The 17,037-nt window shown below is 41.2% G+C and overlaps 1 protein-coding gene across 1 annotated transcript in view; it reads left to right on the top strand.

The window, feature by feature from the left end:
* Window positions 1-16,117, top strand: part of LOC308281575 (anoctamin-6-like) — a gene marked incomplete at both ends in the record, with an annotated part of 64,482 nt that extends 48,365 nt beyond the window's left edge. The window contains 10 exons of the mRNA XM_080721802.1: window positions 1,048-1,108; window positions 1,390-1,532; window positions 7,860-8,091; window positions 11,743-11,912; window positions 12,266-12,363; window positions 12,637-12,776; window positions 13,714-13,916; window positions 14,472-14,683; window positions 15,514-15,619; window positions 15,983-16,117. Of these exons, the coding sequence (XP_080577928.1) occupies window positions 1,048-1,108; window positions 1,390-1,532; window positions 7,860-8,091; window positions 11,743-11,912; window positions 12,266-12,363; window positions 12,637-12,776; window positions 13,714-13,916; window positions 14,472-14,683; window positions 15,514-15,619; window positions 15,983-16,117 (1,500 nt within the window). The remainder of the gene's footprint in view (window positions 1-1,047; window positions 1,109-1,389; window positions 1,533-7,859; window positions 8,092-11,742; window positions 11,913-12,265; window positions 12,364-12,636; window positions 12,777-13,713; window positions 13,917-14,471; window positions 14,684-15,513; window positions 15,620-15,982) is intronic.
* Between the last annotated feature and the right edge of the window lie 920 nt (window positions 16,118-17,037).

The following is a 17,037-nucleotide window of genomic DNA, read 5'->3' as shown; positions in this document are numbered from 1 at the left end:
ATGGAGCAAAAATTGGAACCATATAAACATACATTCACCGATAACCTCATAAATTGTGTAGGCTACATATATTCAAGCTTAAATCTTACTTACAGGCATGTTGCATCAATGAAATCCAAAGAATGGAACTCACATCCGGAGGGCATTGTGCACTCTGCAAGCAACATGAAGTGTCTGCCTATAGTGCCTCTGCTTGATAGCAAAGTAACATCACCTGTGTTGATTAGTGTATGAGCTGAGGCTGCTTAGATTATTAAGGACTGCTACAATACACCAACTGGTTATTGCTAACAGCATCCTGGGCAATGCAGTAACTTCTTATTTGACATAAATTTATGTTTTTCTTGCAAATGAGAGAAAGTAAATGAGTCCTAACCACAAAAAAACAATTTCCGCCTAAACTAAAACATGTTTAAAGGAGAATATTTCAGTATTTCTTAGGGCAAATTGCATTCTGACTCTTTGGTGATGTAGTGTAGACTCCTGGTTCATACCTCAGCTAATATGGTGAAGATAAGAGTGAGCATTATCAAGTTATAGTTTTTTTTGTCTCTTTTGCCCTATTCGGATTTGCCTTTTCAGAGATTGGGGTGGGATTTGTTTGAACCCACCCTGTAGCTTTCCAGTAGCTAGTTGACCAGGTTGTCCACCTAGGTTGTGATCAGTGATGGTCCTAGATATCATTTCTGGTGAACAACCTTTTACAACGCTCCAAGTCTGATTTTCCAAAAAATGGGACTTTGCCCCCTGGGTATGAACAGTATACCAGCTGCTATGCTCATGCACCTTGTTATTGCCATGCATGGTGACCGTACAATAACTGAAAACTATGGTGTTTATGAATGAGAAATAGAAAATGCTGATCTTACTAGTCCCTGTGCAACGTGTCTATACAATAAGATTCTGTGACATTGCACGGCTTTTGGTTCCCATCTTCGATAGAGTAGTATAAATAATTATAATAGTATAATTACTGCATCTAGGGACAGCTAAAAAATAGAGACTATTGTGTAAATACTGTTATGTATTGTTCTTGTTTTTCTCCAGATACTTTCTGTATTTGATAACTTCGGTACCCTGGTGTTTGCTGTGTTCATGTCATTCTGGGGTGAGGTTCCATTTTGTTATGTTAATTTCAAATTGTTGATATTGTGACACAATGTCTGATTTTGGAGGTATAAATTATGCCTATATCTTACATAGAAGTCATAAACTTATCATCATTCTAATGTTTCAATTGTATTGGCCTCACAACACAATAATAATACAACTCACCACTCGCAACAGACTAATTGAACAGACAGTCATTGAAACATGTAATACATTTTTGTTCCACATAATGGTTGTCTCTCACTGAACCCTGTCTACTGTATATGTTGTCTTGTTTAGCGACAGTGTTCCTGGAGTTCTGGAAGCGTTATCAGGCAAAGCTGAAATACGTGTGGGACACCACGGAGCAGGAAGAACAGCCTCGTCTCAAATATCTTAAAAAGTCAAAGAGCGAGATCACGAAGACCAACCCTATCACACTGGTAGGACACAAGATCAAAACGACAAATGCATACAGTAAATGCATTAAAATACTAAATGAGGCACGACTTATCCTGACGAAAATTAAATGACAATGATAAAGGCATGCATTGGTGTTATCTATTACAACTGAGTTGTTACTCGCAGACGTTGGTACTATTAAGAAAGGGGGTGTCAGATCTAGCCTGGACTTTCAATCTGAAGGTTCTCCCTTGCAGGGCAACCTAACATCAATTTACCTTTACTTTTTGGATACGATATGCGGAAAAGGTAAGAATCATGTATCGTGGCGAATATTCATCAGATATTTCCGATTTGGGAAGCTATCACTGAGGAACCTTATCTCTGAGCTATGTAGTGGAGGGAGAGGGTCTGAATATGGAGCTAGACAAAAATCTGTATCACCACCTCCTGTCGCCTCAGTGCAAGCAATGGCTATCATCATGTTATTATTAAAGATGAGGTGCCGGGATTTTTCCCCCTATTACATAATCATCGGGTATTATGATGTCATTATATCAGTGTATTTCAATTTGGCCTTTTGACTCAGAGGCTTTCTTTCAGGAAGTAACCAAAAATACACAGGGAATACATATTTGCATATTATAATGGGGGCCTGTTAAGTAAGAAATTCACTCTAAATCTCTAATTATAACTAAAAGAATATGGTTCCAGAACGGTGATGAGTAGATGTCCAAGCGTTTATTCTTATAAGGCAGTAACAGAGTATTCCAAGAACAGCGTCCTGCATAGCAAAAGTCAGTACAGATAGTCACAGCACAGAGAGCCCTGAGCAGCGCGCTGTCCCCTCCACGGTGCGACAGGCAGGTAACTGTCCCTAACTACAAGAATACATTGGCTTACATACAATGTCGAATACACAAATCACCTAGCCTAGACAGACAGCTGATTCAGATCAGGAAGACCAAAGTGAGATATTTGACACCAAGGAACAGGACATTCATTTGACTTGACAGTAAGCAAAAGGGCCATTGACTTACAAATAACAGCTGGTGAAGGACCCCTATAGTGTATCAGGAGCAGCCAATTTAGAATGGAGTTATCTGCTCGAACAGATTAATCCATCTCGTGGAACTTAAACAGAAGAGTTCATATTAATATTAAACAAAATACTATCATGCTTAAAATCATATCTATCAGGGTCTATTATAGTAATGTTAACTCCATAGTCACTTACAAAACAGAAAAAGTACAAAACTATTATTCCTTGGAATAATTGATCATATTCACACGGCGGCCATCTTGCCATTAAGTTAATGAAATGCCACCCCAGTTGCCACCCGGTTTCAATGCAAATTTCAAAAAAATGGCTGCCAGGTGAATATGGTCAATTGAAATGCATTAGTCTTCCTGTCAAAGGTCAAGTTAAGATGTCTTTATCCACTGCCAACTGCTAACAAAGCAGAGAAGAGAACTGTAATATATTTCATTGTACCGTTTCAGGAAGAAGAAGATGCGCCTTATACAGCATGTGAAGGACGTGCTATGTTTTCCTTTGGAATACTGGGCATTCTGTTCTTGGTAAGGATATGCTACTCCTATTTATTATCTACACCAGTCTAATTTATAGAGAGAGAGAGAGAGAGAGAGAGAGAGAGAGAGAGAGAGAGAGAGAGAGAGAGAGAGAGAGAGATCCACTATTAAAATCGCCTAAACTGTGGGTGGAAGAATGGAGGACAGTGGATGTCACACATGTAACACCCAAATTTACCAGGCTCAGTTTTGCTCTGATACGCGCCAAACTTGTCACAAACACTGTTTGGGAGCACAGTGTGAGAATAGCCAATCAGGGGCCAAGTGTGGTCCCAGGGACCCCAATGGGCCACAGGAGCTCTCTTTCTCCAATCCGCACCAAACCTGACACAAACACTGCTGATGAGTACAGTGGAAAGAAGTAGTATTTAAAGTATTCAAGAAAAAATAAAAAAACAACACTGTTCAGTGGTCTGCCATGTGAACTGTCACACCAGTGGCCATGTATGGGCCACAGGTATTAGTCAGGTTCACTATGTTAATAAAGGTTTATTCGTTGGAATTTTGTGGGGATTTGTAAAACTATACATTTTTGGAATCTTCAGAGCATGGGGAATCCAAAAATCTTTGTTTGCATTTGCACAGACACCTGCAAAGCCGCCATTTTGGACGTTCAAAATGGCCGACATAAAATACATAATTTGTGCTATCTTGGCTTCTAGACAACCTAGAAACCTAATTAAACATGCTAATCCTATGTTTTCTGGGTCAAGGAATCGACTGAGTAAATGATGGGAGTAAAATGTTCCGGACCCCCACCCCCTTTCTGGGGGTTATCTATTTTGGGACCTCCCAGAACAGTACGCCAGCCAGTTAATGTCCGATTTTCATAATATTAGAGTTGTTTTGTAGTTTTAAAACATCCAAGTTCATTTATTAGACTTTTAAAGCAGCCACAATAACCTTTCTGACTTTTGGTTGGGGTTTTTCCTCACCTGGGACCCCCTAAACAGACCCCTGAGCCTATCTCAGTAATTGCTCTGCTCCTGCTCCAGAACAATGTTAAATTAGATCATAATTGAAGCATAGCATAGAGCAAGCATAAAAGTTGTTGTAGCTGGGCTCTGAAAACAAAAATGAGTAGTAGCAAATACCAGGGATCTTCCTCAGGGGGTCCGGGACCCCTGCTGGGTCCTCAGAGTTACTACAGGGGGCTCGCCAAATCTTGATGGGATCTTCTTTTTTTTCACATTTGAAACTGAAACTTTGAATGTTTTTATGTATCCTGGGTTTATTGAGACCATAGGCCGCAGTTTGCTACCATAGGTCGCAGTTTACTATCAGAACCGTCACATCTTGACCGTATCTGTCTGTCTGTCTTTCTGGACGGGTAACGGTTTTTTGACTCTCACACTCTGACATCCCGCTCTGACATCACTGTGATGTCAGGGGAACCAAATCCCCTTTATGCCCATATATGGAGATCCCTGTGATGCCAGGGGAACCAAATCCCTTTTATGGACAACTAGGTAGTCATCCGGCAACAGCTCACAGCTGTGAAGCCGGGAGGAGTTCAGATTGACAATCAGGCTCACAGGAGGGGAGGGCGTGAGCAAAGTGTGGTAGAACAGGGCAAGGGCAAGGGCCAGACCCAGAATTTGACATAATGAAGGTATTGCAACTTCTCACTTTGAGAGTGCAGAACAACGTGTCCGTTTATTGCACTGCACTCACACTGACAACACAACACACACACACACACACACACACACACACACACACACACACACACACACACACACACACACACACACACACACACACACACACCTCTTTGTTATTGTCACCCCAAAACCCTCACCCTATGCTCTTAAAGAGCCCATGGTCAATTATGCCCAAAAAGATTCACTACAATGCAGTCATTTCAGACATGCAGGATCTATTGTCTTCATCATTGTCATCTTCAATGTCCAACCTAATAGTGTTGACACAGTCTCCACCATGGAGTGAAAGGCAGGTTATTTGAGCAGCTGCACCGTCCCTTGCAACCTGCTTTGCAGCCATATTTGATGAGCTCAAGTTCTGCCTTTGGAGCAGAGAAGGCAAGACACCTGACTGGAACATAACCGCCACTCTCTGAATTCGATCTATTTTCTTCGATTGGTAGAAGCTCAGGGCAATTTATTAGGTATGATTTATCCCGCATTGTGACGTAGTTGGCACGGAGGATATGTGGTAGCAGTGCAGCACGAGTTGGAGGTAGCATCTCACCCTCAAAGTTCTTTGACAGAAATAGTTCCCATCTGAGTAATCGCAGGGTTGTTGGACCTTTTGAACTGTAAACATGGCATGCAAAATGCTCCAATGACTGCAATGTTGATGGAAGCTCACCAATAATAAGCTCAGGAGGAATGGAACCCATGCCAAGGTCCTTGAAGTGGTTAATTACTTGGTCATCATCATCAGGCTTCAAGTAGGCATTGACCCATGTCTTTTTGGAGATTCCAACAAATCCTCTTCCCCAGCCAGCACCAGAAAAATTGTGTAGACCCTTGACATTTGTGACATCCAATAACTTGAACTTGCTTGAATATATCTATTTCCATCGGTGGAGGACATCGGTCTTGCAAAGCACCATAAGCCGCAGAGGCAAGGACTTGATGAGGAATCAGGGTATCTTCATGTGTGTGCATTTCCACAAAATCATGTCCCTTGATGAAGGTATCGTATTATGATGCCTACTTTGTCATACCTGACAAATTGCCCCAAGCTTCAATCAATCAAAGAAAATAGATGGCATTTAGAGAGTGGAGGGTATGTTCCAGTCAGGTGTCTTGCCCTCCCTGCTCCAAAGGCAGTACTTGAGCCCATCAAATTTGGCTGCAAAGCAGATTGCACTCCTCTCTGCAAATGCTATGGTGGAGACTGTCAACACGATTAGGGAGGACAGTATTGTAATGAATCTCTTTGGGCATAATTGACCATGAGCTCTTTAAGAGGATAGGGTGAGGGTTTTGGTGTGACGATTAACAAAGGTGTGTGTGTGTGTGTGTGTGTGTGTGTGTGTGTGTGTGTGTGTGTGTGTGTGTGTGTGTGTGTGTGTGTGTGTGTGTGTGTGTGTGTGAGTGCAGTGCAATAAATGGACATGTTAGTCTGCACACCCAAAGTGAGAAGTTGCAATACCTTAATCCCTGCAGTAACACCTGTCAACCATAACTGTCTAACATAAACATTGTATAAATAATACTGAGAATACTAATAAATCATCAAAGTACAATACATAAACCCAGAATACATAAAAACATAAAGTTTCAAATGTAAAAAAGAAAATCCTTTCCCATCAAGATTTGGTGGGCCCCCTGTAGTAACTCTGAGGACCCCCCAGGGGTCCCGGACCCCCCGAGGAAGACACCTGGTATTTTGCTTACTCATTTTTGTTTTCAGAGCCCAGCTACAACAACTTTTAAGCGATTACTGAGATAGGCTAGGGGGTCCCAGGTGAGGAAAGACCCCAACCAAAAGTCAGAACGGTTATTCTGGCTGCTTTAAAAGTCTAATGAATGAACTCAGGATGTTTTAAAACCCACAAAACAACTCAAATATTATGAAATTCAGACATTAACTGGCTGCCGTACTGTTCTGGGAGGTCCCAAAATAGATAACCCCCAGAAAGGGGGTGGGGGTCCGGAACATTTTACACCCATCATTTACTCAGTCGATTCCTTGACCCAGAAAACATAGGATTAGCATGTTTAATTAGGTTTCTAGGTTGTCTAGAAGCCAAGATAGCACAAATTATGTATTTTATGTCGGCCATTTTGAACGTCCAAAATGGCGGCTTTGCAGGTGTCTGTGCAAATGCAAACAATGATTTTTGGATTCCCCATGCTCTGAAGATTCCAAAAATGTATAGTTTTACAAATCCCCACAAAATTCCAACGAAAATACATAGTGGACCTGACTATATCCCAATGTGGTAACACATTCAACAAACATCCTGTAAATACGCATTCATCAACAATTAATAAGTCCTTATAAGAAGCTTAACTCATTGCATGCCAGGCCCGATAGTCCCGAGATTATTTCAATGTCTTTCCCTGCCAGGCCCGATAGTCCCGAGAATTTCCGCCATTTTGAAGAAAAAAAAACATTTCTTTTTCAAAAAAAAATTTTTTCAATTTTTTTTTCTGACCCCAAAAAATGTAGTAGGCATGATAGAAATCGCGAAATTGCATGTTTAACCCCCATAGCAACCCCATCTATCAAACATGGCAGCCATCTTTGTTTACATTTTAGGAAAACATAATGGCTTCTATCTCATGAATGCCTGAACGGATTTCCATTCGGATTTTTTTGTTTGAAAGCTGTGAGCAATGTGGACACACGTGGTGCATTATCTAGGCATGGGTGTGCATGATCCGTGCACTATGAATTACATGGAAGTCTATGGAGACCAGAGGCACCGTAGAGTACGAAGGTATGTTAAAATGGCGGGGAATGTGTTAATAACCATATTTATTGTTAATAATACTACAGTATATACAGTATGTGTTAATAACAGTATTGTGCATATTGTTAGATTATAAAACAGTTGTATGTAGTTAATCAAGTTGCTCTATCTCTCTAACATTCTTCTTCTTCTTTTTATATAATTGACATTCATTAAATAGACTGCAGTTCCAAAACTATTGGATGCATATAAATAATAGGTATCTCATTATATAGCTCTGAATATTTTGAACATCCTCCTTGTGTCATAATTATTCTCTGTAATTATTCCACATCGGTTTTGGCTGCAGGTAAAGAAGCTATCTTCTCTCTCTCTTTCTCCCCAGCTGCTGTTGATCCTGGCTGCAGCAATTGGCATCATTGTGTATCGATTGGCCGTGTTCTTCTCCTTCTCGCAGCTGAGGGACTTCCTCAGTGACTCCAGCTCCAGTTCAACTCTGTTTAAATATGTTACACCGCAGATGGCCACCACTTTCACTGCCTCAATCATCAGCTTCACCATCATCACCATCCTCAACTACCTCTACAAGATGGTGGCTAAAAAAATCACAGACTTGGGTGAGGCAGTGCCGTGGTTACCAAATAAATAAATAAACATCAGATAGACTCATCATCACACATGTACCCCCCAAATAACACTAGTAAAGAATTATTACATTATCTTCAGTCAGAAAACTAGAGATTTCAATGAAACTCTCTCTCTCCCTCCCAGCATGCTACAGGTCTCAAACTTGTGGTCCAACAGACCTCCAATTTCATAAACATTGTTGGGCAATATTACTCAGGAGAGTAATATGTTACTTACTTATTACAGATTACTCCTTACTTATTACTTGGAATGAAGAGATATTTTATTTTACATATTATATTACTTTTGCCTCCCTTCCCACACTCACCTGAAAAAAGGAAGAGAGGTGTACACCAACACAATCTGTTTAGCCATAATAACAATAATAAGAGTCACCAAACAGCCAAAAAGGTCATAAAATAGACCTTTTAAACGAAATGTTTCCAAAAGGCAGCTAACAAAACCTGAGTAATATCATGTAATGTGTCCTATGTTTTACATTTGACTTTTTTGACAGAGTCATACGTTTGTTACCGGGAAAAGTAATAATATTACAGAAATATATAAGTGTTAGATCAATCTCATGTTAAGAACCATATTCAATGTTTATTTTCATCCAGATTTAGCTGCTATGTGGGTGAACATCACATCAAAACCGTTAGCATAGCAACCTAAGCCAAACAGCCGAGTGGTGCTTATTAAGTGTGCCTGCTATGCAATAGCAAAACACTTATTGTAATCCGCCATACTTAACTCATTAAGTCTTTCGCCACGAATTTCTGCACGTAATAACTGCCGCACAATTTACGCCACCGCCGCAATATATACATCAAAACGTGCGGCTCGGCCGGGAATGGTGTGCTATTACTTTTCTTTCCGATCCGCGTTACCATTGCGACGTAATTCGCAAAAAACGACGCCAAAAAACCCCATTGACTTAGAATGGGGGAAACTTCGGCACGTAATAACTGCCGCACGATTTACGCCACCCCCGCAATATATACATCAAAATGTGCGGCTCGGCCGGGAATGGTGTGCTATTACTTTTCTTTCCGATCCGCTTTCCGATTGCGATGTAATTCGCAAAAAACAACGCCCAAAAACTCCATTGACTTTGAATGGGGGACTCCGAAAAAAACCCAGAAACTTTGGTGCCACATAACTCTGCCATACTTTTGCCTAGCAACGTCATTTAAAATGTAAAATGCTCACACAACTTTGGTCTTTTTCCGACCAATAGGGATGAGCTGTAATTGATTAAGCCTCGCCCCCTCTTTAACAGGAAGTGCCCTTCACCAAACAGGAAGTGCCTCTATAACTCATGAACCGTTTGTCGTACAGACTTGCGGCTGGTGTCATACCTTTTCTTTTTTTCTCAATTTTTTTTTTTCTCAATTTTTTTTTTTCTCAATTTTTTTTTTCTCAATTTTTTTTTTCTCAAATTTTTTTTTTTCTCAAAAATTTTTTTTCTCAATTTTTTTTTTCTCAAATTTTTTTTTTCTCAAATTTTTTTTCTCAAATTTTTTTTTTCTCAAAATTTTTTTTTTCTCAAATTTTTTTTTCTCAAATTTTTTTTCTCAATTTTTTTTCTCAAAAATTTTTTTTTCTCAAAAAATGTTTTTTCTCAACATTTTTTTCTCCATTTTTTTTTTCTCAAAAATTTTTTTTCTCAATTTTTTTTTTCTCAAAATTTTTTTTTTCTCAAAATTTTTTTTTCTCAAAATTGTTTTCTCAAAATTATTTTTTTCTCAACATTTTTTTTTCTCACATTTTTTTTTCTCAAGATTTTTTTTTCTCACAATTTTTTTTTCAAAATTTCTTTTTCTCAAAAAAGTTTTTTTCTCAATTTTTTTTTCTCACAAAACAATTTTTTCTCAAAAAACTGTCGTTAAAGTGCGACCCGTGATAACGGCCAAAAATGCTCCAAAACGCCACTAATTAGTCGAAATGGCTGACTTCCTGTTTGGTTTCTGATTGGCTGCTGGCCTTGTGACGTGGGTAGAGCTGCGAGGGCCTGGTCATCGCTGCTTGCAGCTTTAATTCATTAATCGTCCATGACCTTAATTGGGGCCTATTTCGCCAAACAGGAAGTGCCCCTCACCAAACAGGAAGTGACCCTTGATCTCGTGAACCGTTTGTCATACAGACACGCGGGTTGCGTCAAATGAAATAACGCTAATGCTAACACCAACCGCTACACAAGGTTGCACAGACTTAGCGAGCTGCAGGCACACTTAAAATTTCTTAGAAATTTTCTCTTCTAGTTGCCTTTACAAGCCCTGCCCGGAGCCATTCAGTCACCGTCCTATGCATGCAGGCGGTGCTTAGAAGCACCCGCACGGCCGGGGTTTGTAGGAAAATCAAGCACTCCCTTTTCTAGTTCAGCTTCACACCACTGTGGAAAGAAATAGCACACCTTGGTTTGATATAAACTGATTCAAGGTGTGGATTACCGTGTGATTTAGACACTGGTCTAATCAGAAACCAGCCAATCAGAATCAAGTATTGGGACTAACCGTTTTAGAAATTGCAATCTTCTAACCCCTGCTACTATATTGATTTATTTGACCCTACCTCCTGAACACAACAGACTTAGTGTGCTGCAGGCACATTTAAAATGTCAACAAAATTGTTATTATTGAATTATTATTGTTTGCGACCGTCAGGTCGCACTTACTACCAAAACCTCCACCGGCTGTCTGTCTGTCCGCCTGTCTGTCCGTCCGTCACACGTCACACGTCAAACGTCACAATTTTGCCCTGCTCATATCTCCGCAACCGTTGCCCCGATCCATGCCAAATTTTGCACACATACTCCTTGCCTGCCAAACCACAACCTCCACCTCCATCAATTCTCACATGGCCCTCTTCTAGCGCCACCATGAGGCTGATTCTTGAAAAACACATTTTTGGTCACTGCTCCTACAATTTTTGCCCTAAAATCACGCAAATCGGCTGATTCTTGAAAAACACATTTTTGGTCACTGCTCCTACAATTTTTGCCCTAAAATCACGCAAATCGGTACACAGTATGTCGACACTCATCTCATCAACATGGATATGTCAAATTTAGCGCCACCTTCAGGCCGATGTTTTAAAACACATTTTTGGACACTGCTCCTACAAATTTTGCCCTAAAATCGCGCAAATCGGTACACACTTGCTCTACACTGATGTCATCAACATGGATCTGTCCTATTTAGCGCCACCTTCAGGCCGATTTTTTTGCCCTAAAATCACGCCAATCGCTACACAGCATGTCTACACTCATATAATCAAAATGGCTCTGTCCCATATAGTGCCACCATCAGGCCGATTTCTCAAACACATTTTTTGACACTGCTCCTACAGATTTTGCCCTAAAATCACGCAAATTGGTACACAGTATGGCTACACTCATCTCATCAACATGCATCTGTCCCATATAGCGCCACCATCAGGCCGATTTTTACAAACACATTTTTGGACACTTCTCCTACACATTTTGGCCTAAAATCACACTGTGACCTGACGGTCGCTTATCTCCCGATTAGGGAGTCTTACTGGTATTATTTTCATCAAGATATACAGTAGCATTAAGTCCATTATGAGTATAGTGAAGTGCAGAAATAACCTTTCGCTGATGTAACACCTGAAAACAGAGATCCCTCGGACCAAGACGGAATATGACAACAGCCTATCCATGAAGATATTCTTGTTTCAGTTTGTTAATAGCTACTCTGCCTGTTTCTACATCGCCTTCATCAAGGGGAAGGTGGTTGGCTACCCAGGCCAGCCTGTTTATGTCCTTGGAACATTCAGAAATGAGGAGGTACAGTTTGCCATCCTATTCATTGATCATATTTGTTTTATAATGCTCCTGATGAATGTCTGTAAGCAGTGGTGTAGTCTATTTATTTGTTTGTATTTATTTGTATTTATAGATTTTTATTATTCCCTCCCACATGCACATATGCGGTTACTGAATTAAATAACCTATGTAGGCCTAATAAATATTAAGCCTTCCAAGTCGGCCAAAAATTAAAGTTTTGTCGCATAAACTATTTTCTCAACATTTGACTTCTTTGGCTGAGTCTTTTAAGTTTCAACTGTCTATGTGGTCTACATATAGACGTATTGTTTAAGCATTGATTATTATTATTATTATTTTTTTTTGTGTTGCAGTGTGACCCTGGAGGCTGTATGATGGAGTTGACCATCAAGCTGGCTGTGATCTTGGGTTTGAAAGCCATCTGGGACAGCATCAAGCAGCTCCTGCGACTGTGTGTAACTAAGTACTGACTAAGCACAATTACACAAGTTATTAATTACATACTAAGCATGCTTTTGAGTCATTGGCCAAGCTTTAATAAATCCCTTTCTTTATGAAAAAAATAACAAGAGATGAATTTCTTAATTATTGTCTAGTGGTTACTGTCACACAATAGTAATGCTGTGCATTTCCAGTTCATTTGCAGTTACAATATCCTTTCTACCCATTCTGTCCATATTCCTGGTCTATGTATTATGGTTTATTGGTATTATTGGTCTGTCAGGCGCCTCCGTAAATGGTGGAAGCACTCGAGGTGTCTGCAGTGTACTGACGAGACGAATACGAAGATTCCACGCTGGGAACAAGACTACCAGCTGGTTGAAAGCAAAGGACTGGGAGTGTTCTATGAATACCTGGAGATGGGTAAGGTGTGTGTGTGTGTGTGTGTGTGTGTGTGTGTGTGTGTGTGTGTGTGTGTGTGTGTGTGTGTGTGTGTGTTGTTGAAACCGCCTTGGATTGCCACAAGAGTGGAGTGCGTGGACATTTCAGTCAGGAAGTCCCCGACCACAGAAAACAGTTTGACTGCCACACTTTTTATGTCACAGGCCAGGCTGATTAGGCCCTCAAAAAGATTCTGTGGAATACTCACAGGGGGGAGGTGCTTCTTCTTTTAAAGCAAACCAAGTCTATTTATCATTATAGCACAGATTCAGAAAATTAAGCTTTTTGGAAGTTCACAAAAACCTTATTATTATTAATATTTGAGCAAGGTGCAGGAGAAGGATCCCCAAAAAGAGCCCAAGGGCCACGGGGCCTGCGGAGGGCCGAAGCCCTCCACGTCCAAAAACCCCAAATGAAAAAATCTCCCGAAAGATCCTCCCAAAAAGCCTAAAAGACGCTCTTGTGTGAGCCCTTATATACGGTGGTCCGATCTCAAAGAAGTTCCTCTTTTGCACCTTTTCAGACATCCTCAGCATGACTAGGCATTTTTCTAAACAGAAATACATAGGTTGTATGTCACGTAAGCAGTATGAAGAGGAAGTGGAAATTGGGAAGCCCATATTAGGACAAAGAGGCACCTGTCGGTAGCTACCTGTTGCTTAATCTGAGTTCCCAGAAGTTCTTTTTACCTGTTGCTCAACTCTCAAGTGCACCCAGTGGTCATAATGACTCCTTTAGGCAAACCAAGTTATAATCTAATTTTAAATTAGTTGTTCAACATGAATTACGTTCTATTATCATGTCTAACAGTGCGTGTGTGCGTGCGTGCGTGCGTGCGTGCTTGCGTGCGTGCGTGCATGTATACATACAAAATGATATGCAATTGGCTAGAGCTGACTCATCAAATCTTATCTCCCAGTGATCCAGTTTGGCTTTGTGACTATGTTTGCGGCCTCCTTACCCTTGGGTCCAGTCCTGGCTCTGCTCAACAACCTGTTTGAAATCCGCATCGACGCTTGGAAGATCAGCCGGTACCGTCGCATGGTACCAGAGATGGTCAAGGACATTGGACTCTGGTTTCACATCCTGCGGTGTATCTCCGTATTGGCCGTGACAACAAATGTGAGTGTTGACAGCTCCTTTGTCTCACATGTCATGTCTCAACACAACTCACATCTTGGAATCCATCAATTTACAGAGGGAGAGAAATAGGTCACACACACATACACACACAGAGACACGCGCGCGCGCGCACACACACACACACACACACACACACACACACACACACACACATACACACACACACACACACACACACACACACACACACACACACACACACACACACCCACACACGGGGGTGATCTTTGATGCTGAACTGAATTTTACACAAATTAATATTGAAAGAAATATTGCACGAATTAGAGCTTATTTGTAAAAAAAAACATATATGATCGAGCAGCATTCTCCTTCTACGGACCGAAAGCTTGGAATAAACTCCCGCTACAACTAAGACAGGCAGCCTCTGTGGATAGCTTTAAAGCACAGTTAAAGAACTATTTCTTCACTCTTGCTTTTAGCTGAACTTTTAAATCCCTGTGCTGTTATTCACGTCCGCACTGTTCTGAAAATGTCCACATTTACGCTTCGGATTTTTGTCTCCTTTTCACTTAGGCGATCATCATGGCCTTCACATCAGACATGATCCCTCGTCTGGTCTACTACTGGTCTTTCTCTGTGTACCCGTATGGAGACCACAGTACATACACCATGGAGGGATACCTCAACAACACCCTGTCTGTGTTCAACATAGAAGACTTCACCAATCAGAGCAGACCCACTAATGCAAGCACATCAGACTGGTTCACCAACAGCACCACCTGCAGGTACGGAGCACAATCCTGTCTAATTCTAGATCTGTGGGTTGAGACTAGCATTGCTTACAATCTGTGTATATCCGTTCATGTTCATGATATGTATGCTTGCGATGGTGATAGTGTACATTTGTAGCCTAATTGATAGAATGAGTTAACTCAGCCAGACACTGGCGCACATGTGCGGATGTCTAGTGCTAGATCTTAAGTGTTTATCTTCATTCTTACCTTCCTACTCTGACCTGTATTTATCAGCCTGGTTTCGTTTTTTACTGCTTTTGCTTTGACACCTGAATTTCCCCATGTTTGAATCATTAAAGGTGATACACCATGAAATTTCACTTTTCCTATTTTAAAACCTTTTTTTGGGGTCCCACTAGCACCTTCTATGCTCACAAAGTCCCATTTCTGACCGTTGTGTCTTTCTCTGGTTTTGAGAAGGCGAAGGTTAAAAGTATCCCACGGGTTCTCAAAACAGGCTATCCAGATTTGCTGCCGATTGTGACGTCATCTGCCGATTGTGACGTCATCATAAAAAAAAAAAAAAAAAAAAAAAAAGGGTTGGGTTTTTTTTTCAAAAGGATTTTTTTTTTTGGGGGGGGGGGGGGGGTGGCAAAGGTGGTACTGCAGCTAAAATGCTCTGAGAGCCATTCAAAATGAGAGAGGCTCTCTATTCAGGAGTGGTAATTTAGCCTCAAACCTTTTGAAAAACGTTTTTGGGACATAAACAATATGACATAAATATGTTTTAAATGCATGGTGTATCACCTTTAAAGTGGCTTCTTATTTCATCTAGTGTGCCCTGGACTTTTCACAATGTAACACACAATGTTGTCCATCAGGTACAGAGGGTTCCGCTACCCACCAGGACACCCCAGACAGTATGAGTACAGTAACTACTTCTGGCATGTGCTCACCGCCAGACTGGTTTTTATTGTTCTTATGGAGGTGAGTAAGAATGCCACTGAGGAAGACGGTCTCTGATTCTGAACAAAAATTACAACAGCTAATAATCAGCAGTAGTGTAATACTGAATTGTTCCTCTGTTTAGCAGTAGGGAGAGGGAGAAAGCAGGAAGAGGGGAAGAATGAGGGAGAGGGAGGAGAAACATTTTGGTTGTGGTGATTTTGTACAAGTTGAATTAAGACTTAAAACAGTTTATAATCCAAAGAAACAAGCCTCTTTATATAGCACCACAAGTGTTTTCGTAGAAACACTTAACCTTTATTATATATTAGTTACATTTTGTATTCATATAAAATAGTACAGTATCATGTTTAAGTCTGTCTATTCCACCTTGTCCCTCTGTAGCACATAGTCTACCTGACGAAATTTGTCCTGTGCTATGTGATCCCAGACGTGCCAGAGGCTGTCAAGACACGAATCAGACGAGAGCGTTACCTGACGCAGAAGAAACTTCATACTCTCAGCAAAAAGACTGAATGATTTAGCCTGAATTTATTCCTGAGTTCTGAGTTTATTTTTAGTTTATCTGTTTTAGTCTGCTTGCCCTTTTCTTTCCTTAATCTCTTTCTCAGCTTTAATTTAAATCTGCGGGGTTGTAAAAGTGTGAAACTTCTGACCTACCTGTGTCTGCTGCTGCTACTGGTGCTGTGTCTACATCCAGCTGTCAACATCTGCTCTCCGGCACTGCTGCTGTGTGGCAATCTGAACCACCAAACACTCCTCAGTTTTCACGGCCATTGAGAGGCTTCCCCCAGACAGTTTCCCTGCTGTCTCGGTACAAGTCTGTTGCCTTTTCAGTTAGCTGAGTTTGCCGTCGTTTTGCTGCCTTTGCTCGAGAGCTGGATTATTGAAGCGCCCCGATGTCAGGCATGCTTGAGACTGTTCTCCTCTGCCTGTTAGCGCTCTACCCACGAGTGCATTGCCTGCAACCTCCCGCCACAGATGCTAGGCAGTCGGATAGTTTTGCTGTGCTTCCCACTAGCATAGCAGTGCTACCAGCTAGCTTCAGGCTCACCCCCTGGACAGCATGCAGATCCAATATTCTGCCTCTGAATTCCAAAAACCTTACCCATTCCCATCACTCCTGGACATATTTCCATTTCCACAATCAAAGAACACAGACTTCTCCGCTGGGCACGCTATGTACACCGAAGCTCCCAACAAAAGTTTGCTGTCCACTCTGTAAACACCATCCCTCTCTGTGCTCCACCCGGCGTCCAGCTGTGACGTCACATCATCAACAAAACAAACAGCACCTGCACCCGAATTCCTTGAGCCTTGGCCAAGGTTTCTCACACCACCAAAAATTCATCCCATCTCAGGTGTGCACTCTTTAACACTCGCTCTATTAACTAGTCCCCCCAGGAATCCGCGGATCCGCGATCACGGAATTTATCGCA

This window comes from Nannobrachium achirus, assembly GCF_963921795.1.
Source record: "Nannobrachium achirus genome assembly, chromosome: 3".
In the NCBI taxonomy this organism is placed as follows: Eukaryota; Metazoa; Chordata; class Actinopteri; order Myctophiformes; family Myctophidae; genus Nannobrachium; species Nannobrachium achirus.
The sequence above is the reverse complement of the archived record's forward strand: the minus strand, read 5'-3'. Positions and strand labels throughout refer to the sequence as shown.